General features: G+C 43.1%; 1 protein-coding gene across 1 annotated transcript in view; it reads left to right on the forward strand.

The window, feature by feature from the left end:
- Positions 1-20,040, forward strand: part of LOC124622509 (histone-lysine N-methyltransferase ash1) — a 329,323-nt gene that overhangs the window by 259,236 nt on the left and 50,047 nt on the right. Inside the window, exons 9-12 of the mRNA XM_047148230.1 lie at positions 4,581-6,943; positions 8,612-8,758; positions 16,270-16,490; positions 16,591-16,817. Of these exons, the coding sequence (XP_047004186.1) occupies positions 4,581-6,943; positions 8,612-8,758; positions 16,270-16,490; positions 16,591-16,817 (2,958 nt within the window). The remainder of the gene's footprint in view (positions 1-4,580; positions 6,944-8,611; positions 8,759-16,269; positions 16,491-16,590; positions 16,818-20,040) is intronic.

Genomic DNA, 20,040 nt, shown 5'->3' on the forward strand with positions numbered 1-20,040 from the left:
TTACAATACTCCATAATATCCCCCGCTCTTTTGGCTACAAAATCCTATTTTTCAACATAATCTTCGTTCAGTGCATCGGCCATATGCCTTCTTACTGGGAGGGCATGTATGCTGGTGAGGTACCATTCCACAGGTTGACATCAGAGCCAACCTCTTTCTGTATTAATAATGTTCTTATCATCAACATACTGCATTTTCAGAGTGCATCTTTTATGGGGCCAAATTGATGGAAGTTGGAAAGTGCAAGATCTGGGCTGTAGGATGGATGAGGAACAGTCCAATTAAGTTTTGTGAGCTCTTCTCAGGTGCGCAGACTTTTGTGAGTCCTTGCGTTGTTATGGAGGAAGAGAAGTTCGTTTGCATTTCTGTGAATATGAACACTGATATCGTTTCTTCAATTTCCTCAAGGTAACAATACAGTTCAGATTTGATTGTTCCACCCTGAGGGAGAACATCAAATAGAATAACCCCTTTAGAGCCCCAGAACACTGTCACCGTGACATTACTGGAAGGTGGTGCAGCTTTGAAGTTTTACTGTGTAGGAGAGGTGGTGTGGTGCCACTCCATGGATTACCCCCAGTTGGAGACCAGCTCTATTCCTTCATTTTCTTGTCAAGTTCAGATCATCTACTTCTGAGCCTTCAGGTTCCTCTGTTATAGTAGCATTATAACTGAACCTGTTGATAATGTAGCTGGAACTTCTGGGCAGAAAATGTCTGACAATTATAGTGTCATCTTCAATATTTTACTTTCCCGTGATGTGTGATTATGTACTTGCATTTGAGTTTCCTGCAATATCAAAATTCGCTGTTTGGATGTGTACTTCTGGGATAGTCTGTATAATAATTATAGGCCTAAAGCATGATATTATTATCCATCTATCTACAAAATGAGTGTTATGCTTTGGTGTAATAACATACTATAAGGTGGAGAAAGAATAGCACACCTCACATCTGCCTTATTTGTTAACATTTTCGATAATCTATTTAATTTTTTGCATACATTAACTGATTGCCTGCTCAATTAGTAACTTGTTGTGTATTAATCACTCCATTATAACACTGTTAAACTAGGCAAACATTGTAAATATCATCAAAAAATTCTAAATAATTATTACATTGGCACAACAATGACTGATGCATGTTAAATTCCAGAGCAGAATAATTCTTCTGAGATACAAGGTTTCATATATTAAGATTTGAATGCTAGAATTTACAAGTTTTTGTTAGTATGTAGGAGAACAACTAAGCATACATGTAATGAGATCAAAGATTTCTCATCGTATGCAGGACACAGTTCTTAATGTGTAGAAACATGCAGCTCAGAACTGATAATTTTGGATTTATGAGATTTTGCAATCTTGCTAGAGATCCATTTCATTAGTTGTGAGGAAACAATTTGTTCTTTTCAGGAAGTGTTTTGGCACTCTCAATTCCTCCTTTGCCATTGACTGTTTAAATAAATTATAATTATTATGATGTTATCTGATTCTTGATTAATACCAATCTCTGTCTCTGTCTCTCTCCCTCTCACTCACACAGATGACAACATTTGGCAGAGAAGTATTGTAGTCATCGTGCTTACCTCCATTGAGTTTAAAAGTTACGACTAATCAGAAACTTATGAAAGTAAGTTTTGCTTATGTAGTTAGGGGCTGTGTAGAACATGGTGAATGACAAAGCTAGACATTAGAATGGTGTTACACTGAGATGACAAAAGTCATAAGACACTTCCTAGTTGAACTCTTTTTGCCTCTGTGGGTGGTGCAGTAACTCAGTGTGGCATGGAATCAAAGTTGCCTGCAGAAATATTAGCCAGTCTGCCTCTATAGCTGTCCATAATTGCAAAAGTGTTGCTGGTGCAGGGTTTTGTGCACAAACTGACCTCTCGATTATGTCCCATAAATGTTCGATGGAATACACATTTGGCGATCTGGGTGGCCAAATCGTTTGCTCAAAATGTCCAGAATGTTCGTCAAACCAGTTGCCAACAAATGTATCATCCATAAAGATTCCATCATTGTTTGGGAATGTGTAGTCGATGAATGGCTGCAAATCATCTTCATGTAGCCAAACATAACCATTTCCAGGCAATGATCAGTTTAGCTGGATCAGGTGATCCAGTCCATTCCATGTAAACACAGTCCATGCCATTATGGGCCGCCACTAGCTTGCACAGTGCTGCTTCATTGACAACTGGAGCCCATGGCTTTGTGGAGTCTATCCCACACTCAAACCCTACCATCAGCTGTTACCAAATGAAATGGCGATTGATCTGATCAGACCTTGATTTTCCAGTCATCTAGGGTCCAATTGATATGGTCAGGAATCCAGGAGAGGCACTGCAGGTGATGTTGTGCTGTTAGCAAAGGCACTCGCATTGGTCGTCTGCTGCCATAGCCCATTAGTGCCAAATTTCACTCCATTGTCGTGGTATAAACATTCATCCTACATCCCAGGTTGATGTCTTTGGTTATTTCATACAATTTTGTGTTTCAAGATAGTGGAGATGCTGAGTCACAGTTAGGCATAACAAAAAGACTGTCACAAATATAGCTTTTGGCCAGTAAGGCCTTCATCAAAATTAGTTGACAAACACACACACATGTACAACAGTGGGTTTTCCATTGTTTGATTTTGTTTGTTTGTTTGTACTGACAACTGTATGAAATGAAGACCATCGGCCACTGCATTGTCCGCAGTGAAGGAAATGCCTTAAATTTGATGTTCTCGGCACACTGTTGACATTGTGCATCTTGAAATACTGAATTCCTTAACTATTTCCAAAACGGAATGTCCATTGCATCTGGCTGGAACTACCACTCCTTATTCAACATCTGTTGATTCCCATTGTGTGCCCATAATCACTTCGGAAATCTTTTCACATGAATCATCTTAGTACAAATGACACGTTCACCAAAGCACTGCCTTATTATACAGGGTGTCCAGCTCGAAAGAGGCCTTGTAAACATACATTTGCTTAAATTATACTTAAGGGCTTTGCGTAAAAAGCAGGAAATGAAATGAAATGAAATGAAATGAACATGTCCTACCTTGTTCATGGGGAAATAAAGGTGAATCACAAGAGGTGCTGGAATTGACCACCCTCAGCTTGTAAACACAGCTGAACTCGCCTCTGCAGATTCTCGAATGTTGCTGCCAGAATCTTTGGTGTTACTGCCTGGATTTTGTGGACGATATTCTCGTGTAAATCTTCAGAGTTGTATGATTTGCTCCTGTAGACCTTGCCATTTAGGCCACCCATAAAAAAAGTCAGTTGGTGGTAAATGAGGTAATCTTGAGGGCCACAGTCCTTTCAGAATCACTCTGCTTGGGAAAAATGATTCCAACCTCAGCCATGATCACTTGAAATGTGTGACATGTGGCCCCATCCTGTTGGTACCAGCTGAGGGTAAGTTCTTAATCACCCAGCTATTTTACAAGTTTGTGAAACATTTCACTGAAAGCTGCACTTTTCACATTAGACTTGGGAAAAAAAAGATATGTCTGATGATGCGACACACTGATGTTGCACAGAACACGCCAATCTTTTGTGAATGCAGGGATTGCTCATCCAGTGCATGTGGATTTTTCATTACACCACAGAATTGTATTGTGAGAGATGTAGAACTGCTGTCCCGAGTTTGTGACATTCCACGTTCCTGAGAAAAACATTGGTTGAACAGACATTGCAGGAGAGGCCAACAATTGTTTCACATCAGTCACCCCCCCCCCCCCCCCCCCAAATAATGGTGGCTGTCCCCTGCCATGAATATCCAACATCATTCAATTGCTCTCTATCTTGTTCACTAAGTGTTGTATGCAGCATTTAGACAGAATGTGCTGGTCACCAAACCTTTCAACAAACATTCACTGACATGTGTTAATGAAACCAATAATCCAACATTGTTTCACAAAAAACATGCGCTCTTCGACAGAATAGCCATACATTGTTGCTAAACACAAAACACTGAGCTGCAGCCACAGTGATGCGCAGAAACACACTGTTGCCTCAAACGATGTCGCAAAGTACAGTGTTCCCACATCAGATGCCAAAAATTACACATTGTAATTTCAGTGGAATTCCTACACGTTTGTGGGGCCCCTTTCGAGTGGGACATCTTGTACTTTGTGTGCATGATACCACTGCTATCTATATATTTGTATATTGATATCTCATGACTTTTGTCACCTCAGTGTATGTATTGAAGAATCGTAAAAGTATTTACATACAGGGAATGCTTATTCATTCTTTCACTTAAATGCTATAATAGCTACAGTGAATCACAGCCCAGCAATTCCTGCTAAAATGTTTCATCTACGCTTATCTGGACATTGGCTTTATTATATTTTAAATATTTGTTATACATATGGGTTATACACAAATTCATGTTCAAACAGCGCATATACTCTTTTGATACATACTGCATTGTACAGTCTGTAGCACACTTTGCTCGATATTGTCTTTAAACCACTGTAGGGTGTCTTTCCTTTACTGTAGTTTGTGATATAATTTGAGTCTCCAGTATTTTTGTTTAGTTGCAAACTTTGGAAATAACAATCGGTGTATTTTTGTTATAGGGTCATGAACGGCCTGAAGCTAATGCCAGCAATGAACAGAGGCTTCCTTTGAAGAAACGTCACTACCACATGTCAACAGCAACAAACCTTCAGCCAGTTAACACATCAGCAGATACTATGAAAATAGACATTCCCACTGACAGCAAGAAAACAAGTGGAATGGAGAGATTGTGTCTAGAGAAAGAGAAGGGTGGTACAAGCAGTACAAGCATAGTGGCAACAGCTGGTAAAAATCAGGTAAAACCAGCAGAGAAGATATGCTCAGTTTCAAAAGAAAAATTGGGTGATAAAACCAACTGCTTGACAAATGCAGCTAATAAGAATTGTGCTCAGATCGACATAAAGTCTAAACTGCTGGCAGATGTTTCCAGAAATTCCATAGATGAAACTATAGAGGCTTGTATAACCAAATATACAACAACGCCATGTCTTGACAAAACCCCTCAGGGACAACGCACTGTAATTGTCACACCTAAAAAAAGGCATAGATTAGAGAATGTTGTAGCTGCCACTTGCAATAGTGCAAAAACACCATGTGTGGTAGTTAACAAGAACAAAGATGTAACAGGTGATAACAGTTCTTCACATAATGTTCCTCCACAACCAAGCAAACGAACTGCGTCACGTAGTGCGAGTATAAACTCTACTGCCACTGCTGTTGCTGTCAGTGTGCCACTGCCGGTGTCTACTGCACCATTGTTGTCATCCTCAGTTACTGCAGTTACAACAACCAGTGCAGTTGCAGCAACAGTGACAACTACAATAACAACAGCATCGTCATCAGTGGTGACAACAATCGCACCAACAGCAGTTGTTCAGGGATCTTCTTCGGTGTCTGCTGAGCCAAAAGTTCCACCAGGCATCTTTGAACCGTCAGTGAAAATTGCTGAGCCAGATTCCACTGTTCCTGCTTCTCCTACACATGTAAAGCCATCATCACCAGTATTGAGCAAGTCCAGTTTCCCCACCATTAAGGTGGGATCTCCTATCCACAGGTTATCGTCATCAGTTTCGAAAACAGCTGTGTTGCCGAAACGCGTAAGTTCAGTCATTAACAGGACAGTAGTTAAAACCAATTCAGCTTCAAATAAATTAGCGTCTTCACAAACAAAGTCAGTGGCAGCTGCTAAATCATTGTCACCATTAAGTAAAGTGTCCACAGGAAACAGGACAGTAACAGCCACAAAGCTTTCATCGCCCGTAACAAGAGCTGCATTATCGAAAGAATCTGTGTGTACTAACAAAAGTAATTTACCTGCTGGTAAAACTAGTGACACCAGTGTAAAAGACATTGCAAAATCAGTGCAGTCACCTACAGTAATTCCACCTTCAGAAAAATCGACAGTTACTTCAGGAAGATCTGTTCCACAGCCATGCAGAACATCCCCCGTTATAACCAGGACAGTGCAGACAAGGCCTGCTCCTTCCTCAAAAGTGAGTTCTAGTAGTGATAAAAACAGTGTTACTGAACATGGAACACACACATTTCATAGTCTCAGATTGAAACGTCTTAATGGAGCATCAGCCCGGGAAGAATCAAATCTGAAACGTGTACATCTAAAGAGGAGAAAGTTAATCAGGGATGTGCGTATCCATGTTACAAAATTAACTCCACTAGAGCTTCTGAAAAAAGCAGCAGGGGCAGTGAAAGAAAGAGCTCGAAGAAGGAAAACAATTAACAGAACTGGCTTTCCAATAAAAAGAAAGAAGAAAAAGAGACCACCATTGATTGATAAATCCTTGGAACAGATTCAAAACTGTCTGCCAGAGAAAGTACAAAATTCCAGTGAATCACCAGCTACATCACTCCACGTACCTGTGATAAATGAAGCATTAGTGTCAAATAGTGAAATTTTGAATTCCAGTTCAGTTAATGGGACTCAGTGCACAGAGACCAAATCACCAAATAAAAGGGACCAAGTGTCGGCAAAAAGTGAAAAACCAAAGGGTCGTAAAATTGAATCACTGAAGTCGGAAACAACAGAAATACCTCAGTGCTCGGACGAAAAGATCAGGGAAGAGAAAGTAGAGTGTGTTACTAGTACTACTACCTTAGACCTTTACTCTAGAGATAAGAACAAAAATCGAAAAAGCGCCTGTAAAGTGGAAGATGATACTGACACTGAATCCGACGTAATAAGTAGTAGCAAAAAAAGCAGAGGTGTATTGCGTGATGTTGGTGCAAAAATGGAAGGTTATGGAACAGATGATGAGAGTTCATGTGCTATGGAAGATATGGTGTTACCGCCCAATGAAGAAATACCTAGGAGGAAGAGGAGACGTGACTTGTCACAAGATGAGCCTGTTGCTCCACCAAAGCGCTATAGAAAATGTCGTGAGGATTATGTTGACAGAGATGATGTGTAAGTACACTGTTTTCAGTTGTTTTCTCTATTTATTTGTGGTGTTAATAGTTAAAAGTGTTGTCGTGAGTTCATTCACCTGAATGAAAAAATGTATAAATACCCCCTCCCCCCCCCCCCCCCCCCCCCCCCCCCCCCCCCCGTCTCTCTCTCTCTCTCTCTCTCTCTCTCTCTCTCTCTCTCTCTCCTCCCCCTCCCTCACACACACACACACACACACACACACAAATACAAATACTATGAAAATAATTGGGTATATTGTTAAAATATGTTAATGGTGATATGTGAAGAATATCTTTTATTCCTTTTAAAATGTATATAGTGACACAGTGTTGCCCTTCTTCTTGTGACTGTAAAATGAAAGTTATTCCCCTTTCTATTTATTAGTTAGAGCAGCAAAAACTTAAGCATCGAAGTTTCTGTACTAGTGCTAGATAATCACTGAAAATTGCATATGAATTATTTCCACAGTGTTTTTATTGATACAGTGCTCACTCCATAGTAAGTAATATGGGCATCTTCATTAAAGATATTTGTTTAATTAATTTTATTTCAAAGAAAAACATGTCGGATTTCTCATGAGACAGTTTCGGTCACTGTTATCATTTTTGCTAAGTAGACACACCTCCAGAAAAACATTTCTTGTCAAATATTTGCCAGGATAGTGGGTTACTGTTAAACCTACAATGTTAATTTCAGAGAAGTCATAAGGTAATTTGATATCCAAATGAGATTTTATTCAAACCCCCACAAGGAAAACAGAGATGGACAAATATAGAGAATGTGGGAACATTGCAGTTGGTATGCTGCAAGCCACCCACTAGGCACTTAGCTGTGATACTTACGTGGTGCCTCCTGTTCCAAGTAGAGAAGTCATTCTCTTTAGTTACCTGATTCAAATTTAAGAATGAGGAAAGTGGAAAAGATATAGAGATTGATACAGTGACGTGCTTGTTTCTGAGGTAAAAGAAAAGTCTGCCCTGGATTGTTACAAGGAATTTAGGAGATATTACACTTTATGAGGAACAGTACAAAGTAACAGATCTTTGGTCCTAACCGTAATTAATAGATTGACTCTGGGCATTCCTACCATAGTTGGTACTTAAGTTCCGCCCCAGCTGCTGAATTGTAATCACAGTTTTTATATCCTGTATATATGACTACCAAACATGACTTTTGCTTAAAGTGAAAAGTTAATTTTCGCAATATATTTTTCTTTGTGCACTTAATGTTGTACAGTACATCTTGATATACTTATAATCTTTTGATACTGAGTACCATAACTGTAAGTTATTTACGCAGAGTTAACACTTAACCCATATGTGCTTGTACTATTTTTGTTAATTATTATATAATGCAGCTATCTGATAGTTGAAATTCTCATTCATATTCCATGGCAAATAAATTTAATTTATCTTCTAGCACCAAAACGATAAGTGTTGATAGAGGTGAACACAGTGTTATGTGTGGCCTCATCAGCACTCATCACACCATTCCTGTTGAGGAGTTGCTATGTGCGAACTTCGTAAAGTCCTAGGAATGGAGGTTCTCTGAAGCGAATTTACCTGTTTTAAGTTGTCACAGAGTCGGCAATTGTACAATAAAATTACATTTTTTATGTGTGTTGGTTCTATAATAATCTGGTTTCTTATTACAACTTATTTGCAGCAGTGAAGTGCTTCCATATGAAAGTATGATATGTAGTGATGTTCCTTCGGGTGATGAATCTACAAAGTCTTCTCAGCGTAAAAAACAGCCTCGGTGGAGAAAGAAATATCTTGTGGCTGGGTTATTTTCAGACTACTATAAAACAGAGTAAGTTTAAAATAAGTTACGATAATTTATTCAAGATAAATTTTGTTTAAAGAAACTCTAATAGTGCGGAGTAGCTGTTACTTTTTATTCTGGGAAGAAAAGTTTGAAAGAAACTGCAGTCCCCCTTCCATCCTTTATCATTATTTTTTTCAGTTTTAACTTGTTCACTGCCATATGCACCATATGTTTTCAGAAATCATCTGCTTCCAGTAATCATCAATACTTATATTGTCCTGACATAGTGCAATACCCTTATTTGTTTGAGCCACTGAACTGCTTTCGTGTTTACTGCAGTAAGAAGTCCCATTTCTTCATACAATGCTAAGTTAATTTTTTGGTTTCAAGGAAAAGGAGCTTCAGGTTACAGCAAATACAGAGTATAGAATAGTTCAGAAAGCACTCCGAATTTGAAGTGCCTTCTGTTTATGTGATGAGACATTGTCGGAATACCTGAAAAGAACATCAGTACTTTTGATCCAAGAGATGTGTAGTGAAAGGTTTGTGTGTGTGTGTGTGTGTGTGTGTGTGTGTCAGTTTGCTGTGCTGTAGTATGTACGAGGGCCTCTTTTTTTTGTCAACCTCCGATCACTTAGTATAGAAGCTACGTGAGCGGCAGAAAGTGGACATGCGCTGTAGTCTACTGCGCAACTCTCGCACTACACACTCTGCCATTGCCGACCTCAAGGCATCAGTCTGTGTTGCACAACAGCCACGTAAACATGGAGGCCGTCATTGTTGTTCCTGCCAAGTATGAATTACAAAGTGTAATTTGGTTTCTGCAAGCAGAGGGGAATAGTGCAGCAGAAATTCATCAGAGAATGAGCCAAGTGTATGGTGATAACTTCGTGACTGATGGTCTGTGCAGAAGGTTTAAAGATGGCCGAAGTGACATGCATGATGAAGGGTCCCAGGGATGAACGTCTGTCATTACAGCCGACCTTGTTGAACACATTGACTGATTGGTTACAGAAAATTGTAGGTTCACCATAACTGCTTTGTCTATGGAAATTCCAGAAGATTCAAGATCTGTCGTACACTCTATCATTACTGAACATTTAAGCTACAAAAAACTTTGTGCTTGTTGTGTTCCGAAAATGTTGACAGACACCCACAAAAGTCACCGAATGGTGTCAGCTTTGAATTTCCTTGACTGTTATCACAGTGAAGGAGAGAACTTTTTGAAATCAATAGTTACTGGAGATGAAACTTGGACCCAGTACTGGAAACAAAACGACAATCACAGCAATGAATGCATCCAGATTCACCAGACAAATAAAAAAAATTCAAACAAACATTCAACAACTGAAAGGTTATGGCTACCGTGTTTTGGGACCAAAAAGGTACGTTGCTTGTAGAGTTTATGCAGCCCAGAACCACTATTAATGCAGCTGCTCATTGTGGAACTTTACGGCATTTGCATAGAGCCATTCAAAACAAATGAAGAGGAATGCTGACTTCAGGAATCGTGTTGACCCATGACAAAGCTCATCCACACACTGCTGGCACAACCCAACGGCTCCTTGATTTAGAGGACAAGTTTGGGGAGGTGGAGGGCTTGTCCAAAATGCAATCGGGGTCAGTCTTGATCAAAACAGCATCCTCTGCCCAGTTACAGGCACTACTCACCTTTGACAAGGTGAGGGATGTTTCTGTTTCCATCACGCCCCATAAGGGCTTAAATATGGTCCAGGGTATCATATTTCCCAGGGACCTTCTTTAGCAGTCTGATGATGAGCTGCATGCCAATTTAGAGCGACGAGGTGTCCGTTTTGTCCGGCGTGTCCACCAGGGTCCGAGGGATAATCAGGTTGCCACCAGTGCCTTCTTCTTGGCCTTTGGGGGAGACATATTACCCGAGATAGTCAAGATGATGGTCTACCACGGTGACATACAGCCATATATCCATCCCCCAATGCGGTGCTTTAAGTGCTGGAAGTTCGGCCATATGTCTTCCCGCTGTACTTCCAACGTTACCTGTCGGGATTGTGGACACCCTTCATATCCCAGTACTCCCTCTGTTCCGTCTCCAATTTGTGTCAACTGCGGAGAACACCATTCGCTTTGCGTGCCAGACTGCAGGATTCTCCAGAAAGAAAGAAAAATAATTGAATACAAGACCCTGGGTCGACTGAACCTACACTGAGGCTAAGAGAAAATATGAGAGACTACGTCCTGTGCATATGATGTCAACCTGCGTCGCCGCTATGACAAAAGTTCTACCATCTTCTGTTCTGCCACGTACAGTTGGCTCTCAGAGCCGTCAGACTCCACTTGCCCCCTTTATTGTGGGGGGGTCACTTCCCTCCCTGTTGCTCATGCACAACCTACTTCAGGAGCAACACCCTCCCAACCATCGGGGACGTCAGTCCCCACTTCTCAGCCGAAGAAGCGTAAGTCTTCTTCAGCTCCTCTTGCCAGGAAGGGATCCCTTGGGTCACTCCCTTCCCAGGTTCCTACCAGCGGTAAAGTTGACACCCGCCACTGGCTGAAGCAACCACAGGTAGCTGGTCATAGGGCTTCACAGTCCTCCTCAGTCCCTGAGACTGAATCAGTGAAGCCCTCCCAACCGGACAAACCTGAGGAGCAGCGAGAGAAACCTAAAAAGAAAAGAAAAAGACACCCCTCCCCCCAAGAACCAAGGCCCTGCGGTGGCACCCACACCACCACTACCTACAAACCTACAAGCTCTGTGTCTGAGGATGAGGTGAAGATTCTGGCGTCCGCTGAGGACCTAGATCTTGCTGGACCCTCAGACACAATGGATGTCGATTGCACAGATACTAATCTGGTGGCAGCAGGTGACCCTGAGGCGTAGACTGCCTCATTGAGTGTTTCATGCCTTCCCAGTCTCACGATCACGTAATCCTACAGTGGAATTGCGGTGGTTTTTTCTACCACCTGGCTGAGCTACAGCAACTGTTAAGCCTTACAGCTGCTTTCTGCGTTGCTCTCCAGGAAACCTGGTTCCTGGCAATGCAGACCCCTGCCCTCCACAGCTATAAGGTATATTACAGGAACCATAGTGACTATAATAGTGTGTCAGGTGGAGTTTGCATGTATATACGGAACTCTCTATGTAGTGAACCTGTGCACCTTCAAACCCTCTTGAAGCTGTGGCTGTCAGGACAAGGACGATGCAGGAAGTAACTGTCTGCAATGTATATCTTCCTCCAGATGGTGCAGTACCCCTGAACGTATTGGCTGCACTGATTGATCAACTCTCTAAATCTTTCCTACTTTTGGGAGATTTTAACGCACATAACCCCTTGTAGGGTGGCGCCATGCTTACTGGGCGAGGTAGGGAGGTTGAAAATTTACTGTCACAACTAGACCTGCCTCTTAAATACAGGTGCCCCCACACATTTCAGTGTGGCACATGGCACATATTTGGCCATTGATCTCTCACGTTGCAGTCCTGGCCTTCTCCCACCTATCCACTGGAGGACGACCTGTGTGGTAGTGACCATTTCCCCATCTTCCTGTTACTCCCCCGGTGTCATTCCCATGGACACCTACCCAGATGGGCTTTAAACAAGGCAGACTGGGAAGCCTTCACCTCTGTTGTCACTGCTGAATCTCTCACACATGGTGCCATCGGTGTTGTCATTGAGCAGGTCACTACAGCAATCATTTCTGTGGCAGAAAACGCAATCCCTCATTCTTTAGGGTGGCCCCAGCGAAAGACAGTCCCTTGCTGGTTGCCAGAAATTACTGAGGCAATTAAAGAGTGTTGGTGAACTCTACAGTGACATAAGCAGCACCCTTCCCTAGAGCACCTAGTAGCCTTTAAGTGGCTCTGTGCCCGCGTTTGCCAGCTTATAAAATGACGGAAACAGGAGTGTTGGGAGAGGTATGTGTCAATCATTGGGTGCCATACATCACCTTCCCAAGTCTGGACGAAGATCAGACGTGTTTTTGGGTACCAGACCCCAACAGGTGTCCCTGGCATTAACATCAATGGCGTGTTAACTATCGATGCAAATGGTGTTGTCGAGCGCTTTGCTGAGTATTATGCTCGAGCCTCTGTGTTGGAAAACTACCCCCCAGCCTTTCGGACCCTCAAACATTGGATGGAAAGGAAAGTCCTCTAGTTCATTACACGCCACAGTGAACCCTATAACACCCCATTTTCAGAGTGGGAGCTCCTCAGCACCCTTGCTCATTGCCCCAACACACCTCCTGGGCTGGATTGGATACACAGTCAGATGATTAAACATATCTCGTCTGACTACAAGCGGCATCTCCTCATCACCTTCAACCAGATCTGGTGCAATGGCATCTTTCCATTGCAATGGCGGGAGAGCACCCTTATTCCAGTGCTCAAACCCAGTCAAGACCCACTTGATGTCGATATCTACCGGCCCATCAGCCTTACCAACTTTCTTCGTAAGCTGCTGGAACATATGGTGTGTTGGTGGTTGGGTTGAGTCCTGGAGTCACGTGGCCTACTGGCTCCTTGTCAGGGCGGCTTCCGCCATGGTCGCTCTACCACTGATAATCTTGTGTCCCTCGAGTCTGCCATCCAAAGAGTCTTTTCCAGATGCCAACATCTGGTTTCCATCTTTCTTGACTTAGGTAAAGCAAACGACACGACCTGGCAACATTATATCCTACCACAGTGTATGAGTGGGGTCTCCAGGGCCCGCTCCGATATTTATCCAAAACTTCCTGTCACTCCGTACTTTCCGTGTCCAAGTCGGTGCCTCCCATAGTTCCCCCCATATTCAGGAGAATGGCGTTCTGCAGGACTCCGTATTGAGTGTCTCTTTATTTTTAGTGGCTATTAATGATGTAGCAGCAGCTGTAGGGCCGTCAGTCTCACCTTCTCTGTATGTGGATTACTTCTACATTTCGTACTGCTCCTGCTGTACTGGTGTTGCTGAGTGAGCGGCACCTACAGGGAGCCATTCTCAAGGCACAGTCATGGGCTCTAGCCCACAGTTTCCAGTTTTCAGCCGCGAAGTCGTGTGTCGTGCTTTTCTGTCGGTGTTGCACCGTTCATCCAGAACCAGAACTTTACCGTAATGACGATCCACTCACTTTAGTGGAGACTTGGCTACCTCACCTTCGTCAGCTTAAGTGGAAGTGCTGGCTGCACCTCAATGCCCTACGCTGCCTAAGCAACACCAACTGGAGTGCAGATCACTCTACGCTGCCGCAGCTCTACGGAGCCCTTGTTAAATTCCGCCTCAACTATGAGAGTCTTGTTTAAGTTTGGCGGTGTCTGCAGCGTTGCGTTTACTCGACTCAGTGCACCTCTGTGGTGTTCGCCTAGTGACGGGAGCTTTTAGATCAAGTTCGCTGACCAGTGTCCTGGTGGAGACTGGAGTCCCTCCATTGAAGGTTAGGCATGCACAACTGCTCACCAGTTATGTTGCACACGATTTTAGTTCTCTTGCGCATCTGAAATACCGTCTCCTTTTCCCAACCACGGCAGTTCGTCTCCTGCATCGGCGGCCCAGGTTAGGGCTTACAGTTGCAGTTCGCATCCAGTCCCTTCTGTCTGAACTGGGGTCCTTCCCGTTACCACCTCCCCTCGAGGTCCATTCACATACACCTGCATGGTGTATCCCTAGGCCGCTGATTCTTCTGGACCTTTTGGATGGCCCTAAGGGCTCCGTTAACCCTGTGGCTCTCCGCTATCACTTTCTCTTGCTTCTCGACATGTACCGGGACCATGAAGTGGTTTGCACCGACGGCTCGATGGCTGGTGGTCACGTAGGCTTTGCTGTGTTCATAGAGGACATATTGAACAGCTCTCCTTTCCACATGGCTGCAGTGTTATCACTGCAAAGCTGGTGGCCATATCTCATGTTCTTGAGCACATCCACTCATGCCCTGATGAGTCATTTCACCTTTGCACTGACTCCTTGAGCAGCCTACAAGCTATCGACCAGTGCTACCCTCGCCATCCTTTGGTACCAGCCATTCAGGAGTCCATCTATGCCCTGGAATGGTCCCGTCATTCAGTGGTGTTTGTGTGGACCCCAGGACACGTCGGAATCACAGGCAGCGAACTTGCCAACAGGCTGGCCAAACAGGCTAAGTGGAAACCGCATCTGGAATGGGCATCTTTGAAACTGACCTGCATTCTGTCTTATGCGGCAGGGTTTTTCGACTTTGGGAGGTGGAATGGCATAACAGAATGCACAACAAACTGCATGTCATTAAGGATACTACGAATGTGTGGAAGTCTTCCATGCAGTCCTCTCGCATGGAAGCAGTTGTCCTCTGCCGGCTCCGCATTGGCCATATGTGGCTGACACGTGGTTACCTCCTCCATCGCAAGGACCCTCTTCGGTGTTGCTATGGCTCACAAATGACGCTCGTCCACCTCTTGCTGGACTGCCCACTTCTAGCCCCTCTGCGGTGGACTTTTAACTTTCCCAGCACCCTACCTTCGGTGTTTGGCGACAGTGCCTCAACAGCAGCTTTAGTTTTACGTTTTATTCGTGAAGTTGGGTTTTTATCATTTGATCTAGGTTTTGCGCATGTCCTTTGTCCCTCTGTGGCTTCCACCCTACTGCTTTTAGAGTGAAGGTTTTATTGTGTTGCAGAGTGTTTGGCTTCTCCTTTTTATTCTCGTGGCCAGCCAGCCATAGTAATCTGCTCTCTTGTTTTGATCTTCTTCTACATGTTTCTTGCTTCTCTTTGATTTTATTGTCTGATTTTGTCCATTTTAGAGTTTGTTGCCCGTCTGTCATTCTTGTGGTTTTCTCCTTTCTTCCAGCTGTGTTTTGTATGTCTTGATTATTTTACTCCCATCCTTGTGGAATTAATAACTGGAACGAGGGACCAATGACTTAGCAGTTTGGTCCCTCCCCCTCTTTTAAACCAACCAACCAATGGCTCCTTGAACAATTTCAATGGGAAATTTTCGATCATCCGCCGTACAGTCCTGACCTGGCACCCATCGACTTTCACCTTTTCCCTGAACCGAAGACATGGCTAGGAGGGCAGCACTTTCATACCATTCATTGGTGGCAAAATTTTTTGAAGAGGGTATTGTAAAGCTTGTCCACAGGTATGATAACTGTCTCAATCTTTTATTGATTATATTGAAAAGTAACCATAAGTGTACAAAAATTTTGGTAATATGTTTTCTATGAACTTGTCTTTTATTTATAGCCTATTGGAGGTTGGAAAAAAAGGCCCTTGTAGATATAGTCTGTTTAGTCCTACTTATCTCTTTCATTATGTTTACAGTGTTAATAATAGGAATTAAGGCAACAACTCTCTGTATAGCTGAGTAAAGACACACTGTATAGCTGAGGTATCGAGTGTCTGATAGGCACCGAAACAAGACTGAGGACATTGCCACGCTTTCGCAAGAATATTTCTTCAGAGCTTAGTTCTGAAGAAAGATTCATCTGAAAGCTCAGCAGTGTTCTCATTTATATTTATGCATCTACCTACAGACCAATGTCTCAGCTTTATGGTGGGTTGTTTGTTATCTTTATTCCTTCCATTACTTATATTCCACCAAGGCCTTTCCATTACTATGTTTACAGTGTTAGGCGGCCGCCAGCAGATGTGGGAAAATCCAGACTTATCTATAGGCCCGAAGAACACCAGCATGGTCTTCTTCCTCCACCATACCACTGTGGAAAATATTTGCGACAGAGACGGCTGGAGTTCAAATTGCCGTATGACTTGTGGTGGTTACATACACATAGCCAGCTTCCAGGCCGAGATCGGGTACCGTCTTGGAATTACAAAAAGATCCGCACAAGTAAGTGTTATCACAGAGTTCTGAAAGATAACTGTATAACTTACTTGCACATTATTAGAATTATTTAAACTAATTATATGCATGTGTAATTCTTTTGTAGATGTGTACTACGATGTCAAACCAACGTACATGTATGAGGCACAGGCTTGTAACTGTCCACTACCAAGTAGACCTGGTGTCAAGGGATGTGGTGAGGAGTGTATAAATCGAATGGTTTATGCTGAATGCTCTCCACAGCTTTGTCCGTGCAAGGATTATTGTTCAAACCAACGAATACAAAAGCATGAATGGGCACCAGGGCTGGAAAAGTTCATGACAAAGGACAAGGTAACCATGAATATGTATCTTAATTAATAGAAAATATCAGTTGGAAATCTTGTTTTGATAGTTTTTTTAGTATCAACACAAGCATGAATGCCGCTACACTACACTGTCAGTGTGGGTTCTTCATAGGTCAACAGTGGCTCAATAATAACTGGGGAACAAAACTATGTGAGAGGAAATAAGACTCGCTTTGTGAGTCACTATACTGGAAACAGGTAGTCCGAAATCGTGTAAAGATGTGCACAGGCATAAACTCAGCACTTGGCTGGTGCAGACAGCTGACGACCGAGCGCTCGGCAACAACACTGGGCACAAAGTGTAAGGCGAAATCTGTGGTGGGTGAACTCAGAGTAAGCATGGGCCTGTTTGGCTTAATGCCGTCCACAGGTAAATACTTATGTCAGCGGGTTTGACCATCAGCGAAAGGGATACAGAAGGGGAAGGCAGAGAGGGAGGAGGGCAGGTCAAAATATGCGGGCTCCATATAAGTAGGCACAGTTGCATGTCTCACTAGAGTGTGAGGCTGCTGGTGACAGGAGTACAGCAGAGGGCACAGAGGGGACAACAATAAGGAGGTGCACACTAAAAGTGGAAGCCTGCCCCTGGAACAGCGTCATGAGCAACACTGCCGCTTAGCTGAGTAGAAGGCCTACATCTACATCTACATACATACTCCGCAATCCACCGTACGATGCGTGGCGGAGGGTACCTCGTACCACAACTAGCATCTTCTCTTCCTGTTCCACTCCCAAACAGAACAAGGGAAAAATTACTGCCTATATGCCTCTGTACAAGCCCTAATCTCTCTTATCTTATCTTTGTGGTCTTTCCACGAAATGTAAGTTGGCGGCAGTAAAACAGTACTGCAGTCAGCCTCAAATGCTGGTCCTCTAAATTTCCTCAGTAGCGATTCATGAAAAGAACGCCTCCTTTCCTCTAGAGACACCCACCCGAGTTCCTGTAGCATTTCCGTAACGCTCGCGTGATGATCATACGTACCAGTAACAAATCCAGCAGCCCACCTCTGAATTGCTTCTATGTCCTCCCTCAATCCGACCTGATAGGGATCCCAAACGCTCGAGCAGTACTCAAGAATAGGTCGTATTAGTGTTTTATAAGTGGTCTCCTTTACAGATGAACCACATCTTCCCAAAATTCTACCAATGAACCGAAGACGACTATACGCCTCCCCCACAACTGCCATTGCATGCTTGTACCACTTCATATCGGTCTGCAATGTTACGCCCAAATATTTAATCGACGTGACTGTGTCAAGCGCTACACTACTAATGGAGTATTCAAACATTATGGGATTCTTTTTCCTATTCATCTGTGTTAATTTACATTTATCTATATTTAGAGTTAGCTGCCATTCTTTACACCAATCACAAATCCTGTCCAAGTCATCTTGTATCATCCTACAGTCACTCAAGAACGACACCTTCCCATACACCACAGCATCATCAGCAAACAGCCACACATTGCCATCCACCCTATCCAAAAGATCATTTATGTAGATAGAAAACAACAACGGACCTACCACACTTCCCTGGTCCACTCCAGATGATACCCTCACGTCAGATGAACACTCACCATCGAGGACAACATACTGGGTTCTATTACTTAAGAAGTCTTCGAGCCACTCACATACTTGGGAACCAATCCCATATGCTCTTACCTTAGGAGTCTGCAGTGGGGCGCCAAGTCAAACGCTTTCCAGAAGTCAAGGAATATGGCATCCGTCTGATATCCTTCATCCATGGTTTGCAAGATATCATGTAAAAAAAAGGCAAGTTGCATTTCGCAGGAGCGATGCTTAGAGCCGTGCTGATGCATGGACAGCAATTTCTCTGTCTCAAGGAAATTCATTATATTCGAACTGAGAATATGTTCGAGAATCCTGCAACAAACCGATGTTAAGAATATTGGTCTGTAATTTTGAGGATCCGTCCTTCTACCCTTCTTATATACAGGCGTCACCTGTGCTTTTTTCCAGTCGCTCGGGACTTTACGTTGGGCAAGAGATTCGCGATAAATGCAAGCTAAGTAAGGAGCCGATGCAGTAGAGTACCCTCTGTAAAACCGAATTGGAATCCCATCAGGACCTGGCGATTTATTTATTTTCAACCCATTCAGCTGCTTCACAACTCCAGGGATGTCTGTCACTATGTCCTCCTTACGGAAATCTGTACGAGACTCAAACGGCGGTATGTTTGTACGATCCTCCTGCGTGAAAGATTTCTCAAATGCTAAATTTAAAATTTCAGCTTTTGTTTTGCTGTCTCCCGTTGCCAGGCCAGACTGATCAGTGAGTGACTGGATGGAAGCCTTCGACCCGCTTAGCGATTTTACGTATGACCGGAATTTCCTTAGGTTTTCAGCAAGATCTTTTCCTAAGGTAAGATGGTGGTAGTGATTGAATGCTTCGCGCATCACTCTTTTTACAGCAGCACGAATCTCTACTAACTTTTGCCTGTCCTCATTCTCCCGATCTTTCTTGTACCACAAGTGCAACTGCCTTTGCTTCCTGAGCATTCTCCGAATTGCGCTGTTAAACCACGGTGGGTCTTTTCCATCCGTAACCCACTTTTTTGGCACATGCTTGCCCAATGCGTGATTTACAATGTGTTTAAAATTTGCCCATAATTCTTCCACGTCCATTGTACCGGAAGTAAATGAAGTCGATTCATTTACTCATTGCCTCAGTGGCAATGCTCCAATAATAACTTCCAGAGACCAATCAAATAACATTTGCGAGAGAGTTGGTTTAATAACCATTCCTCTTCTCACAAAATTGTAAACATGTCTTGCCTCTAGCAGGTTCAAGTTAAAAGTGACTAAAACTCTTTTTCCACTCAATTGTTCGTTCGTGCTAACAAAAGTCACAGTTATAAAACAGTACAGAATAACACAGAAGTTCCTTGAGTCTGCCGTGTTCTTTCATTGAACTTCCATCGTCTTACTACAAACTTCAGACCTGCACACACAGGCAGGTGACGCGCATTAGATAGGCTCTGTCACACTTATATTTAAAATATCGTGTGTTCGAGACGGTCAAAGGCCAAGTGGTTCTAGTATTTAAGTGGAAATTCTTGAAACACTACAGCATGTTGCTGACTTTTAGCGTCAGTGCATAATACGTTAGGGCAAAAAGAATGTATTTAAAGCACCTCATGAGTGTCACATACCTCTTCTCTGATCATCTCACTCCCTCTTCTTCCTTCCT

The sequence above is a fragment of the Schistocerca americana genome, chromosome 7 (genome assembly GCF_021461395.2).
Source record: "Schistocerca americana isolate TAMUIC-IGC-003095 chromosome 7, iqSchAmer2.1, whole genome shotgun sequence".
Classification (NCBI taxonomy): domain Eukaryota; kingdom Metazoa; phylum Arthropoda; class Insecta; order Orthoptera; family Acrididae; genus Schistocerca; species Schistocerca americana.